We start from the raw sequence: 20570 nt of genomic DNA, 5'->3' as shown, positions 1-20570 counted from the left end.
GTTTTCTTCTTCACATCCACCAGAAAGCTGACTGACCTGCTGCTGCTTTTCAGAGGTCCCACCTGGATGTGTTCTCTGTACAGAAGGTTGGAGATGTTCTTCAGGTCCAGAACCTCGCAGTAACTGCAGTCATCGTCAGTCACACCGCAGCTGATCAGAGAGTCATTGCTTGTAAAAGGCAACAACACGTTGATGCTGAAAGTTGTGTTCCCCTCAGCTGTGTCAGAAACCCGGTGAAACTGCACATCATCCTGCTGGTTTCCGGTCTTTATTATTCCCCTCTGGGTCAGACTGTTGATCAGAGTCAGGTCGTGGCTCAGCTGGTAGAGCCTCTCCTCTGTGGCGATGTAAACCGTGTTGGAGGTCATGGCGAATTGGCGGATGTTTCCATCAAAGGTAAAGCCTCCATCCTCCTCCTGGCACAGACCCAGTTTTCCCCAGAGAACAGAAAGCAGAGCGAGCAGCAGGATCATCTTGTAGCAGCAGTGATACTTGTGCCTGAGACACCGTCATGCACTGAAGGTCTGCATGGCACTCTGCTCTGAGACACAGTGCCTCTAAACTCGTGCGTAAAAGCGCAGTGCGCCTCTGCTGAAAAGAGAAGTGTTGAAAGTGGAAGGAAGCACGCCCAGTTAATAGAAAAATCCGATTTTAATTTTAGGATTTAACATCATTAATATTTTCCCTCAGCTGTTTTCTTCACTTTCTGCCATCTTCTCAAGTCTGTACAGTTTAGTGTGACAGCAGAACCTGAACAAAATCTAAACAGTGACAGCACTCAGCGAATGAGAAAGCGTTTGTTGAACCTTCAGTAAGTTGTTACACACTGAAGGACGACAATGTTCATCCAGGTGCACACTGAGGTTTATTAATCTGAAACATACCTGAATAATAGTTCGGCGTTACTGTTGACTTCCATTACCACGACAGACCTGTGTTACTTTTGTAAGAGATGACTTTGCCAGTCTTTTATTTGTGTGATCTGCCACCTACTGGAGAAACTCAGTAGGTGGCAGATCGCCACCTACTATCACCTTAGAGCCACGTCAGGTGAGAGCAAATGAGCTTTTTCATCTGTACTATGATGTCAAAGGATACACACTGTATGACTTTAATAAAGACAGAATATTTTAATTCGATGTGTTTCTATCTAATTTGAACTTTGCATCAGCTGAGCACAGGTCCACTGATCCCTGCAAAACACACACAACTTCCTACAAGTCCTAATGACAGAACAACAAAGGCGACATCCAGTGTCAGCTCTGGGAAGTTACTTTCTCATGTTTCTGGCATCCGTTAAATTATCACCCACCAAAATATGAAAATATGACTTCTTCTACTCTAACAAAAACCACCAGATTGTTATATAATAACAAAAATTTGATTCATTCTTATTTCTGATGCTAGTCTGAACAAAGTGTTGGTCATAATACAACTGTGAAAATGTCCCACTCTGTGCTACCACTGTGGAAACAATATGAGTTTAATGTTGACAGTGTTGCTCTAAGACAGGTCTGTTCTATAGTACTTTGGATAAGTTGGAGAGATCTTCTCAAATTTGAGCTCTAATCACTAGACCACAATCACATGTTTCCAAATCTGTTAACAGAAACTCCAAACGACCACATCACTCTGAGTCTGAGATACGAGAGCAGCTTTAATGTACGGAACAAACAGAATGTAAGAACTATTAAGACTTTTAATTTGTTCATAGTTCATAGTGTAAATGATTCAAAGAGTCAAAGAAAGACTCTGCAAACAAAGATTAACAGTAGTGATCCAGTTTAAAATATTGACCCACAATAAACATATTCAACTGTCTTTCCTAACCCCAACCCTCACTCTGAGCATCATCTAGCTCAGCTCACTGCTCAAGACAATAATTTAAATTGTTGACTACTTGTAGTATCAGGGATTTCCCAGACAGCGGTGATGAAAGCAACACATCTGGCATTATGAAAAGGGAAAATTAAATGCAGGCAGTAATGACGTCGGCAGTAATGACACCCAGTTACGCTAATCGGAGGTCACTAAAATCAATATTGAATCTGTGTGGAACTTTGCCAAAACAGTGTCAGACTCTGTAGTTTTCTCTGGTCCCCAATCAGACCAGGAGTGACATGTTTAGCCGCATGTTCTCCTTAAATTGTTGGCTTTCTGAGTGGTGAAGAAACTGTGAGCCAGGAGGGAGGGGGTGAGTGAGTGAGTCCTGAGAAATTTTTTTGTTAAGATACTGGATGTTGTTTTCGCCACAATTTTAATTATAAGCTAGATACATTGCTGCTAACAGCAACAGGGATGAGTCAGTGAGTTGGTTGGGCTTGTGAATCATGATTCATGAGTCAGTAAAGTGATTCTCGAGTACTGAACGATTCGTTCATGATTTGCGTATCACTAGCTAGGACCAATTCTGTTTACATTTACATGCTTCCCTTAGGCAGTATCATTATAAAACATAGCATACATTTTCACTGCTATGCTGATGACACCCAGCTCTATCTATCTGTGAAGCCAGATCACACACACCAATTAGTTAAACTGCAGGATTGTCTTAAAGACATAAAGACCTGGATGGCCGCTAACTTTCTGCTTCTTAATTCAGATAAAACTGAGGTTATTGTACTCGGCCCTAAAAATCTTAGAAATATGGTATCTAACCAGATTCTAACTCTGGATGGCATTACCTTGGCCTCCAGTAACGCTGTGAGGAACCTTGGAGTCATTTTTGACCAGGACATGTCCTTCAACGCACATATTAAACAAATATGTAAGACTGCTTTCTTCCATTTGTGCAACATCTCTAAAGTTAGAAATATCCTGTCTCAGAGTGACGCTGAAAAACTAGTTCATGCATTTATTACTTCCAGGCTGGACGACTGTAATTCATTATTATCAGGATGTCCAAAAAACCCGCTGAAAAGCCTTCAGCTAATCCAAAATGCTGCAGCAAGAATGCTGACAGGGACTAGAAAGAGAGAGCCTGTTTTGGCTTCCCTTCATTGGCTTCCTGTTAAATCCAGAATTGAATTCAAAATCCTGCTCCTCACATACAAGGTCTTAAATAATCAGGCCCCATCTTATCTTAATGATAATGGTCATATCACCCTATTAGAGCACTTCGTTCTCGCTCTGCAGGCCTACTTGTTGTTCCTAGAGTATTTAAAAGTAGAATGGGAGGGAGAGCCTTCAGTTTTCAGGCCCCTCTTCTGTGGAACCAGCTTCCAGTTTGGATTCAGGAGACAGACACTATCTCTACTTTCAAGATTAGGCTTAAAACTTTCCTTTTTGCTAAAGCATATAGTTAGGGCTGGACCAGGTGACCCTGAATCCTCCCTTAGTTATGCTGCAAAAGATGTAGGCTGCTGGGGGATTCCCATGATGCATTGAGTTTTTCCTTTCCAGTCACCTTTCTCACTCACTATGTGTTAATAGACCTCTCTGCATTGAATCATATCTGTTATTAATCTCTGTCTCTTTTCCACAGCATGTCTTTCATCCTGTCTTCCTTCTCTCATCCCAACCGGTCGCAGCAGATGGCCCCGCCCCTCCCTGAGCCTGGTTCTGCCAGAGGTTTCTTCCTGTCAAAAGGGAGTTTTTCCTTGCTCACAGGGGGTCATATGATTGTTGGGTTTTTCTCTGTATGTACTGTACAATATAAACTGCCTTGATGTCACTTTTGTTGTGATTTGGCGCTATATAAATAGAATTGAATAAAATTGAATTGAATTGATGCAACAGCATTAATGGTCATCTCTGCCTAGCAATGTGAGCCATTCATATTCAGGTGTCATCTTCGCAATGACTCTTAAGCGAATTATGATAATGTGTAGTAAGAGGAGTCCAGGCTGACAACTACACTAATTTAAAGAGTAGAACAAGAGCTGACAGAGGCCACTGAAAGATGGAACCAATAGAATATGTTTTGCAGGTAAGCATGTAAAAGCAGTGACATTTTTTTCTTTCTTTATTGCCAGAAATGTTTGTGGTGATGTACTGATATACCAATAGCCGATCCAAGGACAAGACTGTGCACCCGCCCATCCAGGGCTACACAGCTGTTATAACTGGACTGTGTGACTGTCATGGTCCTGGGTCATTTTGACCCAGCTTTTTTTGTTTCCTTTTGGTATCACCTTGTGTTTTGTGTTAATTCTGATTTTGGTATTAGTTCTTAGGGTTTGGTTCTTGTGTTTAGTGCTTGAGTGTTTTTATCAGCCCTACCTGTGTCTGTCCTCTGTACTCTGTTTGTATCCCCGAGTTTGTGTTGTAAAACAGTCTGTGAGTTTCCTGTTTTACTTTGTAGGTTTGTGTCTCGTTATGCCCATTAGTTCCAGCTGGGTTCCCTTCCTGTGTGCCATTTCCTGATTACCTGGTGTGTATAGTGTGTGTCTGCCTGTGCTCCTCCACTATGTTTCTCTGCGTCTCTCTGTCCAGCCTTTCTCATCTGCCATCTCTGAGTTTCTCCCGCTGACCTTATGTTCCAGGTTTGTTTGTTAGTTTACCCAGTTTAGGGTTATGTTCAGTTCTGCCCTCACCTCTGTTATTTTCACTGTAAATAAACCTCCACTTGCATCTCCATTACCGTCTGCATCTTGGGTTCTCATTTATTCTACCACACGACTGCTGCCCCAGCCGTGACAGTGACTCTCAATGAAGCACAAGGTTGCTAGATCAAAACTGGCAACCTTAAAATGGAGATCCTGGAAACTTCCTTTACCTGGATGGACTTGCATCAAGACTGAAAAAGGAGAGCAGGTCTGAGCTACTAGGCAATTTGTTTTCTCATGTTTACATGATTAGGGGAGTTTACATTTCTTTCTTTTTTTTTAATCATAGATTTAAGAATAGATAGTCTTTCTATAGACAGAGCTATAGAGGTTACACTATAGATTTAAGATTAACCGGTCAGAGTGGGCACGCTCCGTTTTGCGCAACTACTTCTAAATCCTTGTAGAACTGCAACCACGTAAGCTAGCGCAATAATTTTTTTTTGCATATGAAACCGGAGGAGTTGCATTTACATCTTATGCCATCGGCTTTTCCTAGGTCACGGTTTCCTTCCACATAAAGCTATACAAAAACTGCATAAAAAGCGCTTGCAGCAACAAAAACATAATATTCCAGAAACACGCTTTGCCGATCCGATCAGCTGTTCATAACACTTCCTACGTTAGAATAGACGTCAGCGTGAACTTTTGCATGTCCACCATTACTTGCCCGAAACCGAAAGTGATGTCATTTTCACGGAAATCTAGTTTTTTTTTTTTTTTTTTTTTTTTTTTCTTTTCTTTTTTACCATCAGGGCCTCATGAGCCTATACTGGTGTTTTTAAAAGTTATGTTTGACTTTATGACTTTCTGTGTCGTTTCTGGGATGCTTAGAACTAAAATAGCACTGCTGGAAATAGTTTATTTTGATGCATATGCTGCGTTTTTGCAAATTTGCATTATAATATTTATTTTCGTTTTTCCTGCAGTATATAAAAATTAGTGTATTTCAAAAATAAAACTATGAAGACACTAAAAATAAATTTCCTGTGGTGGGAAACTATTTTGTGCAACTTTTTTGTATTTACAGTTGAGGGATAAGCCTCTTAAATTTCTCTAACTAGAAATATGTTAAAAAAACAAAAATGATTTTCAATTTTTTTGTAGTTTATTGCACTTTCTTGCACTTTATGTAATTTCTATGCACTTAATGCATACATATTATTAAAATGTAGGCTCTAATGGTTGTACTGATGTATAGCAACTTGAAATGCTCCCAAAAATGGCACTACAACATGTAAAAATATAAGCTGTGGCGGACTTGGTTCTATGGTAGGTCTTAAAGGGCAACTTAAACTGTAATTTCAGGATTTGCTATTGAATAATGTTTCAGTGATCACCAATGTATGTAAGAGTACAAAGTGTGACAACCAACCATGGTCGACCTCAGGGCTGGACAAAACAATCGGCCCTTTTTTCCTTTTTCATCCAAACAGCCCAGTATGATGACTAGTTGGATCGCTGGACAAGAAATGAACCACTGGCCTGCTGCCAATGTTTGTATGGCCATTGCCCACTGCCTCCCCATCTCCAGCTGCCTCCCAATGCACTGTTGTAGCATTTCTCGGCTGGGATGTAGGAGCAATATCTTTTCTTTAATGATAAAACAGGTGTGAGTCATATCGTATGTCTACTTCTTTTTAGTTTGTACGCATGTTATGTGAGGGGTATTTCAATGAATGGGTAGGAAATATATTCACCCGGTCACTTTTATGGCCTTTTCAAGCATTGTAACTTTACCTACACTCTTCATCTCTCTTGTACACTGTTCATTGCTTTGGATGGTTGACCCCAGGTATTTACAGTAAACTCATCTGCATTCACTACCTCCCTACATATCACATAGTCACCTGTGAACATCGTAGTCCATGGAGACTTCTGCCTGACCTCATCTGTAAAAACTATCCATCACTATTGTAAATAAGAAGGGGCTCAGCACTAATGCTTGATGTAATCCCACCCCAACTTTGTACCCATCTGTCACTCCTACTGCACACCTCACTAATGTCTTACTGTCCTCAGTGTATCAACATCACATACTTCTGTCACTCCTGACTTCAACAGCATTAACAGATTTAACTCTCGGTAGTTATCACAGCTCTGCACATAACCCTTGTTCTTTAAATTTGGCACCGGGACACTTCTTCTTCACTTCTCCACTCTTCTTCTACCCTCACTTCCTCCTTACTAATCCTCTGCACTTTGAAACTCATTAACTGCCCTCCATCTGTCCTCCTCTTTCTCATTTTCTACATTTATGAAGCCTCAAAGTGCTCCTTCTATCTTAACAACATAGAAGAAAGCATTGCAATGGTTTTGGTGATTTTTTTGACAGTGTACTGTTTTTGTAATGTTTTGAAAATTATGTAAGGACACCACTATCTACTATCTTAGATATATCATTCATCTGCCTTACCTTCATTGTAATCTAAAATCACTTCACAGTTTAGTGCTCTCCCGCTTATAATAATGCAAACATAGGTTTGAAAGAAAAGAGTTTATGTGATTTTTAAATTATGGTGATTATTTTATTACCTCAAATCCTGTGAGGCGAAAAACCTCCAAATTCATTTTAGCCACCAGGGATCACCTCAATACAATATTTAGCGTGAAATAAAAGTTTATTTTGCCTGTTTATGAAGAAGAACCAAAGCATCTGAAAATGGAAACTACAAAGAAAAATAGTTTCAGTTCCTAAAAAGCTTTGTAATAATTTTGCTTAACTTCATGAACTGAACAAACAAACAGTAAACTTCCCAAGAACACTCAGGCCGATCAGTGGTCAGAGCTTATTCATCTCAACAGTGAGTCTCTTCTGCCAGAAATAGATGATCATCAACACTGAAAGACAAACAGTAACTCACTTAAACTGAAATATCATCCATAAAGTGGAGAAGAAAAATGTTTAATTATTTCTGCTGAAATCAAAGTGGAAAGTGGTGTAAAACAATCATTTTGCCCAAGATTGTCTAAGAAACCATAAATGTAGAAAAGAAACATTTCTGTTGCTTACCTGCAATAACACAGGGTATCGGCATGAAACGTAATATCTGAAGGGCTTCGTGTAACTGGGACTCAAGCCCAAGGCTTACTGTCCTGTCACCATAATTTATCTACAAAATAAAGAGAAACATTTTGCAGAGAGAGGTCTCATCTGAGCAATGGGTCAAAATCTTTATTGTATGCATAAATATTATTTTGAAGTTTGAAAGGCTATTGTCTTTCAGCAATACAGACGAAAAAGTCTGTTTGGCCTCACGATACATGGTTATCTCAGTTTCAGGTTTCTCCTCTAGAAAACCTCAAACTGAGAACTTTGATGTTGTCATTTCCACAAAGAAAGGAAGTTTTCTAAAGAACACCTCACCATACAACAAGTTTGGTTTGTTTTTTTTCTCTGTTACTTATCTCTATTGATGGGATTTCCGGCTCTTTTTAGAGAACCGGCTCTTTCGACTCGGCTCACTAAAAAGAGCCGGCTCTTTCAACTCCGAACCGGCTCTTTAGGTTGTTTTGTTGCTTTAGTTAATTTATTATTAACAACAATATAAAATTATGCACAAAAGGAATTACTAATATAGAAAAAAAAAGTGGTTTTATTTATATATGTTTATATATCTTCTCTTCTGGCTCTTGGCGAAGGCGGTCGCACTTTTTCTCCTCTCCTCCTTCCCCCTATCTTCCCTGCTTAGCCTCTTGTGTCCTTGTCTTGTCTCGTGTGTATTACTTTACCTCGAACAGTCTCTCACTGTCGTTCTCTAAAACCTAAAACAGAATTATGGATTTGATCAACTGGTCTCTGAATGCTATTGACACCCTTTTCTCAACAAGAAGTCTGGGCTCGGGAGAACCTGAGTGCCCTGGAGGGACTTTCCCTGCCGGATACACGATGGACGGGTGGCATAACTGGAGGGTCATGTCGATCGAGGACGCTGAAGATATCTATCTATTCGGAACCATGATAACAGGGTTCTTGCTGATTGGAGCTGGCTTGGCCCTGACTTATCGGAGAAATAAGAGAGCGGAACCAGCTGTTCAAACCCCCCCAAGGCTGCCCGCTGGAATCGAAGCGATGGGACGAGGCGCGACCTCTCACAACGAACGCAGCATGGTTAACACCTTGGAGACGCTTACAGCTGCCGTGAAGACTCAAAATAACAACATTGAGCGTATGATGGGATACATCAGAGAGAGGCCTGCTCAAAATGAGACCCTTGAGCGAAAGTTAGATCACATCACAGAACGGCTCACTGCAGTTGTGGGGTCTCAGAATCAAAAGAATGACAACACCACCGAACAGAAGTTTGATACCATCATGGGGAGGCTCGCGGCTCTCCAACGGGAGATCGAGAGACCAGTGTTAGAGTGCTAAATTCGGAGCTGCTCGCATAAAGGAGAAATCAACAATATTCAACATATGGACACCACGGCGCCAGCTGCTCAGGCCCAAGGCTGGAGCCGACCAAAACAACTCCCTGATAACGACTGTGTGATGACTATTCTTCCCATCCCATGCAAGGCCACCTGGGTTGGCTAGCAGACTGTTTACTTAGCCTGATTGAGCGAAGGACACCGTCTCAGCTGAACTCTGGACACGCACACACATACACTTACACTGATAAGCACGCACTCATCCCCCTCCCTTTCCAAACGCCTTCGATGCTTGTTTCCTGTGGGGGAAGATGGCGGGTCTGTGTGCCGCGCTGGAATGGTAGCGCTGTGTAGGACGACTGCTGTGTTCCTTCAGATTACTCCTCACCCCCTACCCAACCCCTGTGGCTTGTCACGTGCTCCAATGTTGTAATGTGGACATTTATGTGCGCTCTGTGTAGAGGAGTTTTTTTTGTTTCCTGTTCTCATGCTGTCCTCCCATAGGTGCCCAGCGTGAGAAGAGGTCTCTTTTTTTCCTCTTGTACTTTTCCCATTGTTGTGTACTTTTTCAGTGTTTTTTTTTCTGTAACGCTGCTGATCTCCGACTGTATTCCCATGTGATGTCTTTGTTGTGTGTGCAAGTCGGGGGTCCTATTCCTCTGCGGGGCAACCTGCATATGGCCAATAAAGCATTCATTCAATTCAATTCAATTCAATTCAATATAAATATGTGCGGTGGTCCCTAGAGACAAAGCACGTACAAACTCCAGAACACATTTCTAGCATTAACTGAACTTCCTTAACAGAGCTACCTAGATCACTCAAATTACACATTGAAAGCATATGTGTATTGTTTGTGTATTTATACACAAGCACTCATATATATATTCAAATAATTAAAAAAAATACACATTTACCTGTTACTACCACACACCAAATCCGGTCGTTGGTACTTGCTGGCTTGTGTAGCCACTAGGTAACAAAAGCTCAACACTGCGCCTAGCATCCTAGCTAGGGATGGGTATCGTTTAGGTTTTATCCGCCAAATCGATACTTTTGAAACGGTGCCGGTGCTTAAACGGTGCTCAAACCAGTGCTTAAAGAATGGAGAACACAAAATTGGTCCAAAAACCTCTCATGTTCAGCTGTTTTTTTGTAAAAAGATAACAATGTTAGCCTTTTCTGCAGCTATAGGGGATTTATGGCATCACTCTTGGCTGGAAGCAGTGCTTAAACAATGGAAAAAACACAAACTTTGTCCAACAATGTTATGTTTAACTGTTTTCCACTTTTTCTTTGGTCATTTTAGCCTTTTTGGAACTTACATGCATTAATGTAATAACGTGGTTAGCCTACTCAACGTAAATTACACACGAATATTAAGCTACTCACGCAGAGAAGAACGGCTGCTGCTGCCATCATCATCCTTCATCATTTCTGCTACACTGGCAGGGCTAGGGGCCAGGACTCTCCTCTTAGGGTTTTTGGGGGATGTTGCTAACTCCGGGTCCGATAAAAGGCACCACACCCGCAGTAGATGTGCTCGATGTGAGGCCCCAGGGCTCTCCTCAGCTCTTTCTGGGTTAGTGGCGCGGCTGCCCCTCTGTTGGTCTTCCTTGGTCTCTTGTGTTCTGAGGGCCTCTGGATGTCTGGAGTCTTGATCTCCTCCATACCTGCTTCAAGCCCTGGAGGACGAGGCTATGGCTCCCCACACCCTCTAGCAGATCATTACATGAAGGAACCTTTTAAATACAAGCGCGCTCATGGTCACAGGTGTACACACTAGAGATGGACGATCCGATATTACGTATCGTATCGGTCCGATACTGACGTAAATTACTGGATCGGATATCGGAGGGAAATAAAAAATGTAATCCGATCCATTGAATATCAAAAAAGCACCTCACAAAACTTGCGACATGGTGTAACTCTGCTCATAACCGTAGCACGTTGGAGCAATATGCATCACGTGATAGAGCGGCTGTGCATATTTGCAGCCTGGCTAGCAATCCGGCATTTCATCTCTGAGGAAGTTATCCCAGAGAGAAGTAAAGCAAGTGTGTAAGTTCATCTCTGAATGTTTATAAAGCATTCCCGCGTTAAGCTTAACAACCAATATATGGAGCGACTGCCTCTTCTCTCTCCCTCCCTCTCCTGCTGCTACTTCAATCATGAAACTGATCAATGATCAGCTGATCGGTTTTTCTGTCGCGAAGTCCGTCTCTCTTGTTTGTTTATTGCCCACTTCGCACCAGAAAGAGGAAACCAGTGGCTGAACAACAGCAGCACGTTTAAGCTTAAGCTGTTGTTAGAATGGATTTATTATTACTTTCTACACCAGGATCTTTTTCTACGTAGCTGACGGCTGGTAACTGTGCAGGGGCGGATCTAACAAAGTTCAGCCAGGGGGGCCGATAGGGCATTAACAGTGAAAAGGGGGGCACAAAGACATACTTTTCTTTCTTATTCTCATTTAAAATGTCTAGCTTTTAATAAATATTTATCTGAATCTTACACCCAAAGTTTTAATCTGATGTAAAATGTATAGAAGTCCATTATTGTATATAGTAACTGTTAAGTCTAATATACCCTAGTAAGCTATAGTACTTTTTCCGTTGGGAAGGTGCGATCTGTGCAGTCTGCAATTCTGTTGAAGAAATTTAATTATTCTTCAAAATTAATTGATTTCGGTGCATTTTCTCCCCCACACCGCATCAAGTTGATTACGTTGATTAAGCATCATGAGGTGGAGGGTGGGTGGTTCCCTTTTTTTTTTTTTTTTTTTTTTTTTTGCTGGGAGTTTTAGGACCCTATTAGTTAGGTTGCTTACTCTTTAAAATACCAGAATAGGGAGGATGGAGTAGGTTTAAGTTTATTAGATTGATCAGTATTGCTGAACTATGAAATATTTTGGGTGCAGTGTATTTTTTGCATACAGGTATAACAGAATAGCTTTAGTGTTTTGTTTTTTTAACTTGTGTATGAACTTATACAAAAAGCAGCAAGATATTAAAAAAAAGTTTTATTGATTAAAAAAAACACACTATATCGGTTTCATATCGGTATCGGCAGATATCCAAATTTATGGTATCGTATCGGACATAAAAAAGTGGTATCGTGCCATCTCTAGTATCAGCACGAAATGCAATATCTGAAGGGCTTTGTGTAACTGGGACTCAAGCCCAAGACTTACTGTCCTGTCACCATACTTTATCTACAAAATAAATGTGGCCCGGTCATGGGGAATGAGACAGGACACAGGAAATACTCTTTTATGGGCTTTTTTATTCTCCGACTGTACTCGGAGGAGTACAGTTTTAATTCTATAGTTTTGAGTGAAAACGGCAAAATTTAACTTATCCACTGGCTCAGCCTAAAACTGTCTTTCAGGGTCTGAGACAACAGTAACTATCATATGTACACATTAAATTCAAACAGTATAGACAACAGTAGTGACCTGTCAAGAAACAAATACATAAAAAGAGAAAACAAAACAAAGAAACACATTGTTTATATCCCACAATTTCGCAGTTCACCTGGCAATAAAGTACACTGTAAACTGTCTTTTAAACATATACATTTCTATGGGAGAACATCATGAACTCACTTTGGTTTCTCTACACAGCCACTGTGCTAGGACAAGTACACATGTAGGAATCACACAGCAAGTGATCCCCCCTCTGAATAAAACAGAAACATACAGAGTTATGCAAAGTGAATAACAGTATATTATTATTATTATTATTATTATTAATATTAATATTATTATTATTATTATTATTATTAATTATTATTAACCTTAACCAGGAAGATCCCATTGAGATTAAAAACCTCTTTTTCAAGGGAGACCTGGCCAAGATAGGCAGCAGCAGGTGTCTCACAGTTACAGAAATTACTCAAACACAGGCAGCAACAACACACATGCAACAATAAGTGAAAGAATACAAATAAAATAAAATAAAATAAAATTCAATAAAATTCAAATAAAAATAATAAAGTCAGTTAAAATGACAATCAATCTAATTGAAACAGTTGCATGTTATGAACTTGGCCTCAAGGATCCGTAGTTTAGATTTAAAAGCACTTAATGAAATGAATTCAGTCATTTTCCATTCCTTCTGCAGTTTGTTCCAATCCAAGGGTGCTAAATGGACAAAAGCTCTTTTACCAAGTTCAGTTAGGGCAAATGGAACAGAAAGCAACAAGTAGCCATGCGGACGAAGAGAATACCGACCAGCATGTTTCATTACAAGCAGGGAACATATATAAGAAGGCAGCAACCCAAGTATCGCCTTATACATAAAACTGTATAAATGAGAGTTCCTCCGTTACCAAAGCAGGCCATCCTACCTGAGAGTATAACTCACAGTGGTGAGTCTGAAATTTACGGTTAGTGATGAACCTCAGAGAAGCATGATACACAGAATCAACCATTCGAAGACATTGAGCAGAAGCATTCATATATAGAATATCACCATAATCCAGCACAGGCAAGAATGTTGCAGCAACAAGCCGCTTCTTTGTATTAAAAGAAAAACACAACTTATTTTGAAAATAAAATCTCAGTTTTAACTTCAGGTTTTTCACAAGATTCTCTACATGTGGTTTGAAGGTAAGCGAGTCATCAATTAAGATTCCCAGATATTTATAGGTGTGAACCAACTCTATTTTATTACCTTCAAGAGTGGTTACTGATGGGATTGTTTGGGCTCGTCTCCTTGATTTAGAAAACAACATGAGCTTTGTTTTGTCTGCGTTGAGAACAAGTTTAATCTGAAGTAATGAGTGCTGGACAGCAAAAAAGGCTTTCTGCAAGGAGTCAATGGCTTGGACAAGAGTTGAACCATAGCTGTAAATAACTGTATCATCAGCATAGAAGTGCAAGTTTGCATCTGGCACATGTAGACTAAGATTGTTTACATAAATGATAAATAGAAGGGGACCTAATACAGAACCCTGTGGCACTCCGTTGTGCACTGTAACAAAGTCAGAACATAGACCGTCAGATTTATTGCACCGAGTCCTGTTACTGAGGTAGTTTGAGAACCATGCCACTGCTCTCTCAGAGAGTCCTGACTGGAAGAGTCTAAGTTTTAAAATACAATGATCAACAGTGTCAAATGCTTTTGACAAATCGACAAAAAGGGATGCACAGTGTTGTTTTTTATCAAGTGCAATAGTAATATCATTTACCACTCTAATTGCAGCTGTGATAGTACTGTGATAGTGTGATTCTTCCTAAAGCCTGATTGATATTCAGATAAAATGGCACTGATGTGTAAAAACTCCTTTAACTGCTCACACACAAGAGCTTCAAGAACTCTGGCCAGCACAGATAGATTAGATATTGGTCTGTAATTAGTTAACACTGCTGGGTCGCCCCCTTTTAATAGTGGAATAACAAAAGCTGATTTCCATACTGAGGGAATTTTATTCGTATCCAGTGTAAGGTAAGGAAAAGTGTTGTGAGAGGTTCTCAAGCATTGCTAAATACAATAAAGGGTTTATGGAGGATGTTAAGATATGGCTTTCTGAAACAAACTGTCACGGCGAGTGAGATGAGCTGTGTGGAAAATAGAGGATCCAAACACAGGCACTTGTATGGGTGTGAGGGTGGTTTATTAAACACAAAAAGGAAATGGACAAACGGCGAACGGAGCAATGACTAAACTAAACTGGGAACAAACTAACTACAGAACACGAACCTGGACATGAATGAGAGCGGGCGGAAACAGATGATGGTTGACTGCAGGGAAACACACAGATGAAGCAGGGTGGAAACACAGACGGACCAGCAACTACAATGACGGAGGACATGACTTAAATACACCCAGAGAAACACAGGGGAATTACACACAGGTGGTGGACACAGCTGGGAATGATCAACAAGACGAGACAGGACACAGGTCTCATGTGAACACACTCACATGAGACCCAGACCTTCACAATAAAACAGGAAATGAGAACACCACACCAAGACGCAGACCTGACACTGAGAGACAGACAGAATGACACATGGAACCTGAACTAAACTAAACGTGAGATACAACCGAGAACAAATCCTTAAACATGAAACTCAAATAATAAACATCATAATCATCATCAACACAACAAGAGAACAAGAAAACAATCCCTGATGCAAACTAAAACCAAAACATAATAACCTCAAACATGGAATAACAAAAACATGAAACTCCACATACTGGGTCCAACGGACCCAGACCCGTGACAGTACCCCCCCCTCAAAGGGCTGGCTCCCGACAGCCCCAAACAAAAAGCACAAGCACCAAGCCAGGGCGGGCGGAGGGGGCCCAGGAAGGAGGGCCCGAAACACAAAAAACCAGGAGCACGCAAGTCCAGAACCAAATCAAAAACAGGCCAACACAAAACAAGACCATTCACGAGTCCACAGTAAAGTCCGGGGGTCGACCATGCACACAGCAACGGCGGCGACGGGCAAACAGTTCTGGGGGCCGACCGTGCACACGGCAACGGCGGCGACGGGCAAACAGTTCAGGAGGCCGACCGCTTGGAAGGTAGTGGCGGCCACTGAGCAGGTCCGGAGGACGGCCGCAATGCCAGTGGCGGCGACGAACTCTTTCCGGAGGCCGTCTCCGAAGGCCATGATGCCATCTTAGAGGCCCGGAAAACGGCCGGCAGAAGCGAGGCGGAACGGGTCGTGCTGGCACTGACAGCGGCGTGGCAACCACAGGACCAGGCGTGGCAACCACAGGACCAGGCGTGGCAACCACAGGACCAGACGAGGCAGGACCAGACGAGGCAGGACCAGACGAGGCAGGACCAGACGAAGGCGGAGCTGAAGCTGGACCAGACGTGGATGAAGACACGGAGGCCGGACCAGGCGTGGCTGAAGACACGGAGGCCGGACCAGGCGTGGCTGAAGACACGGAGGCCGGGACGGCTGCGGAACCTGACGGCAGCGGAACCTGACGGCAGCGGGACGGCTGCGGAACCTGACGGCAGCGGGACGGCTGCGGAACCTGACGGCAGCGGGACGGCTGCGGAACCTGACGGCAGCGGGACGGCTGCGGAACCTGACGGCAGCGACGCTGCAGGCGGTGATGCGAATGGTGATGATGTGAATGCTGTAGGCGGTGGCGTGAATGCTGCAGGCGGTGATGTGGATGCAGGCAACGGTGTAGGAGTCACAGGGGATGATTCAGCAGATGGTAGCTGAACAAACTTCCCCGGACCGCCAGCAGATGTGAGGATATGCTGGCTGGGTCCTCCAGGACCCTCAGCTAACGAGGCGTGGTGCTGGGCGGGCTCCACGGGCCCTCCAGCAGACGTGGCTTGAGGCTGGCTGGGTTCTCCAGAACCGCCAGCAGACGAAACATGAGGCTGGCTGGGTTCTCCAGAACCGCCAGCAGACGAAACATGAGGCTGGCTGGGTTCTCCTAAACCCCCAGCAGACGACACTTGAGGCTGGCCGGGCTCCTCAGGCCCTCCAGCCGACGAGGCAGGACGCTGGCTGGGTTCACCTGAACCCCCAGCTAACATGACGTGAGACTGGACGGGCTCCTCAGGCCCTCCAGCCGACGAGGCAGGACGCTGGCTGGGTTCACCTGAACCCCCAGCTAACATGACTTGAGACTGGACGGGCTCCTCAGGCCCTCCAGTGGAACCAGTCTCTGAAGCAGCAGGTACGGAGACCTCTGCCAGTGTGGACACTGGCTGGGACTGAGCAGCACAGTGGCTAGACTCAGGCAGCAACAGTGGGATACAGTCCTCAGAGGGCTGAAAGTGTTCCCCAATACACTCAGCAGAGGACTGAGGCGGACGGGTGAACTCACTTGAACTCTCAGGGGGTGCTGAGAGCTGAGACTGTTCTGGTGAGTTCTCCGGTGAGGCTGCTGGTGCTGGCGTCTTGACCTCTAGGGGTCCAGAGTTGGCTGGTGACTGACACCCAGCCTCTGGGGAGGCCCTAGAGGGAGCAACTGTCTCTGAGATGGCCAGCTTAAATGAACCAGCAAAAGTTTGTGTGGAGTGTGTTCCCTGCTTGTAATGAGGCTGTGAGGATAAAGGCTGGGTAAATGAGTGGACAGGCTGCTGAACTGGTGGCAACTGAGCTACAGGTAGCAAAGTAGTAACAGGTGGTGGAGTGGCTGGCTGAACTGATAATAAGGCTGATGAATCTCTTGCCAACTGAGCTATTGACTGGGCTATGGACTGTAACATGGTGTCTACTGGGTCTGACTGTGACTGTAATGGAGGTGATGATTGAGCGGCTGACTGAGTTAGCGACTGCTGGGCAGCTAACCGAGCTACCGGCTGAGCAGCTGACTCAACAAACACAGCCCCGGTACAAACAGCCATATGAACTGGTGAAACAGACGGAACGTCTCTTCCACTCACCACAGCCGGCAGTTCCGAAGTCCCACTCTCCAGCTGTGGGGCGACGCGCCGACGGCGCGATCGTCGCTTCCTCCCAGGCAAAACCTCCGGCGGGCCGGGCAAAACCTCCGGCGGGCCGGGCAAAACCTCCGGCGGGCCGGGCAAAACCTCCGGCGTCCGGCTGGGTTGGGAAGCGGTAGCGGCTGGTGGGTGTAGGTGAAGTTCGTGAAGGATGAAGTCTTGCACGAGTGGGTGTAGCGAGTCCAATAGCCAGGGATAATCCGTGAGCAGCTGTTGCAGTCTGGCTTCCAGAACGTGGAGGAATGCCTCCCCCTCATGCTCTAGCCACAGGTTGATTATGTTTGAGGTGGAGTTCGTGATGAGGTCCCGAAGCTCCGTGGGTGGGGTGAATGCCGCTGGATCCATATCTGGCTGGTCCGTACTGTCACGGCGAGTGAGATGAGCCGTGTGGAAAATAAAGGAGGATCCAAACGCAGGCACTTGTATGGGTGTGAGGGTGGTTTATTAAACACAAAAAGGAAATGGACAAACGGCGAACGGAGCAATGACTAAACTAAACTGGGAACAAACTAACTACAGAACACGAACCTGGACATGAATGAGAGCGGGCGGAAACAGATGATGGTTGACTGCAGGGAAACACACAGATGAAGCAGGGTGGAAACACAGACGGACCAGCAACTACAATGACGGAGGACATGACTTAAATACACCCAGAGAAACACAGGGGAATTACACACAGGTGGTGGACACAGCTGGGAATGATCAACAAGACGAGACAGAGGTAAAACTGAACACACTCACATGAGACCCAGACCTTCACAATAAAACAGGAAATGAGAACACCACACCAAGACGCAGACCTGACACTGAGAGACAGACAGAATGACACATGGAACCTGAACTAAACTAAACGTGAGATACAACCGAGAACAAATCCTTAAACATGAAACTCAAATAATAAACATCATAATCATCATCAACACAACAAGAGAACAAGAAAACAATCCCTGATGCAAACTAAAACCAAAACATAATAACCTCAAACATGGAATAACAAAAACATGAAACTCCACATACTGGGTCCAACGGACCCAGACCCGTGACACAAACAAACATTCAGGGAGGCCATCATCTGACAAAGCACAGTCACAGGAAACTTCCCTGGGAGGAGAAGTGGAGGTGCAAGAGCACACTGGAAAAGAACCTCAATCATCTCTTAATCCCCAGAATGATGTTAATGATGATGTGTTGGCATCTGACAGTGTGTCAAATCAAGGCAGTAGGTCAAACTCAAGAGTATCATCTACTTCATCTGTACGTCTCAGGGCAGAAGCTGAAATGGCCGCCTTGCTCACACGTCAACATATGCTGAAAGAAAAACACTCTGTTGAAGAACAGGAGGAGCAATTGAGGAGAAAGAAAGAACACCTTCAGCTTGAAGCAGATATAGCTGCAACTGTTGCAAAGATGAACGTGCTGAGAACTGGATCCACTATGGGAAGTGTTGTTTCGCATAGTGGATCCAGTGGATCTAATGGAATGGAATCATATTTTAAAACAAAAGGAAACAGCCTTGAAATTCTTAATGCGGATGCAGAGACTTTTGTTCCACAGATGCTTACAAAAGGAAATGCAATCACTGCGAATGCAGAGCTTCAAGTAAAAACAGTGCAACAGAATATGAAAGGGGAAAGGCCTGCACCCACTCTTATGGGGCCTTCTGATGCTTTTAGACCAATTCCACCTTTGCCATCCAGTAGCCAATGAAAATCTGTTGTCCATTATGGAAAAACAAAATAAATTAACTTGTATGTTGGTCCATCAGCAAAGTCTTTCTTTCCTGCCCAAAAGGGAGATTCAAACCTTTGATGGCGATCCTTTACATTTTGAGGCTTTTATGCGCTTGTTTGAACAGGTCATAGAAGCAAAGACTGGCGAGGCTGGCGACTGCCTGCATTATTTTGCACAGTACACCAAGGGGCAGCCCAATGAACTTGTTAAAAGCTGTCAACATATATCTGAGAGTGCTGGATATGTAAAGGCAAAAGCTGTATCCCAATTCAGGGTCTGCAGCCTTAAAGGCTGCATTTTAAGGCCGATTACGTCACAGTGGCACGCCGAAGGCTGTCCCAACTCAAAGGTTGCTCGAAATGCGGCCCTCAAATGCGTCCTTCATTTCCCTGAATTTTAAGGCTGTGGCAGTGTAGACTTCGTGGCCCAACATATCCCACAATTCATAGCACGGCAGTCGGTGTGGATAATTTTGCCGCAGACGGCAGAAGCGGAGCGGCCGAAGAGTACACCTTCAAAAGTAAGTACTGAATATTATGTCACTTATTTATGTGCAAATGTTTAATACTGTTGGCCACATGCCGGCAAAGTTATGTGACATTAGCGATGTTTGTACATTCAGCTTTTACTTGCTTTTAAAGCCTTTAAAATATAATAATACAATAGTCGACCTTAATCTTACAGAGAATGTGATGATTTTGTGGAGAAAGTCAGTGATGCTGCTCGGTTTGCAGTCCTGAATATCACGACACAAGCAGGATTCACTGCACTGTTAATGTTAGCTATGTTATATTGCTGCCTCTGTTCGGTGGTGTCGAGCCAAACGGACTTTAACGTGTGTTTGAACGAGCTGACGGTTCACTCCTTAAGCTGAAAGAAAGATGCTTTAATCACAGGAGTCACACATGTGTCCACTGCACCATCTGGGAACTCTTCTTGTTTAGCACTCGAGATCTCGAGGGAGAACAAAGGGAAGCGGCGGCGGCCTAGAGGGAAGCGAGCCGGCGTCAGGAACAGGCTGAGAGCTCGTGCACACCGCACACCTCTGCCTAGCATCCTGCTCGCCAACGTCCAGTCACTGGAGAACAAGCTTGACGACCTCAGGGCCAGGATAAAGTTCCAGAGAGACATTCGGGACTGCAATCTCCTCTGCTTCACCGAGACATGGCTGAACCCAGCGGTGCCGGACCACGCCATCCAGCCGGCCGAGTTCTTCTTGGTTCACCGCATGGACAGGACACGGGACTCGGGGAAGTCAAGGGGAGGCGGCGTGTGTTTAATGGTGAACAACAACTGGTGCAACAGTGCGAACGTTGTTCCTCTCACATGCTCCTGCACACCAAATCTGGAACTACTGTCCATCATGTGTCGTCCTTTTTATCTACCTCGGGAATTTACATCGGTCATTGTAAGTGCCGTTTATATTCCACCACAAGCGGACACGGTCACCGCCTTATGCGAGCTGCATGAGGCACTCACACA

At 43.8% G+C, this 20570-nt stretch overlaps 1 protein-coding gene across 1 annotated transcript in view; it reads right to left on the bottom strand.

Moving 5' to 3' along the window:
- Positions 1–928, bottom strand: part of plxnc1 (plexin C1) — a 35070-nt gene extending 34142 nt beyond the window's left edge. The window contains exons 1-2 of the mRNA XM_024800687.2: positions 885–928; positions 1–588 (exon numbers count right to left, since the gene is read on the bottom strand). The exon at positions 1–588 is cut by the window's left edge and continues 532 nt beyond it. Coding sequence (XP_024656455.1) covers positions 1–473 — 473 coding nt within the window. The 5' untranslated portion in view covers positions 474–588; positions 885–928. The remainder of the gene's footprint in view (positions 589–884) is intronic.
- Between the last annotated feature and the right edge of the window lie 19642 nt (positions 929–20570).

The sequence above is a fragment of the Maylandia zebra genome, linkage group LG17, assembly GCF_041146795.1.
Source record: "Maylandia zebra isolate NMK-2024a linkage group LG17, Mzebra_GT3a, whole genome shotgun sequence".
NCBI lineage: Eukaryota > Metazoa > Chordata > Actinopteri > Cichliformes > Cichlidae > Maylandia > Maylandia zebra.
Note: the sequence above shows the minus strand (reverse complement) of the source record. Positions and strands in the feature narration are given on the sequence as shown.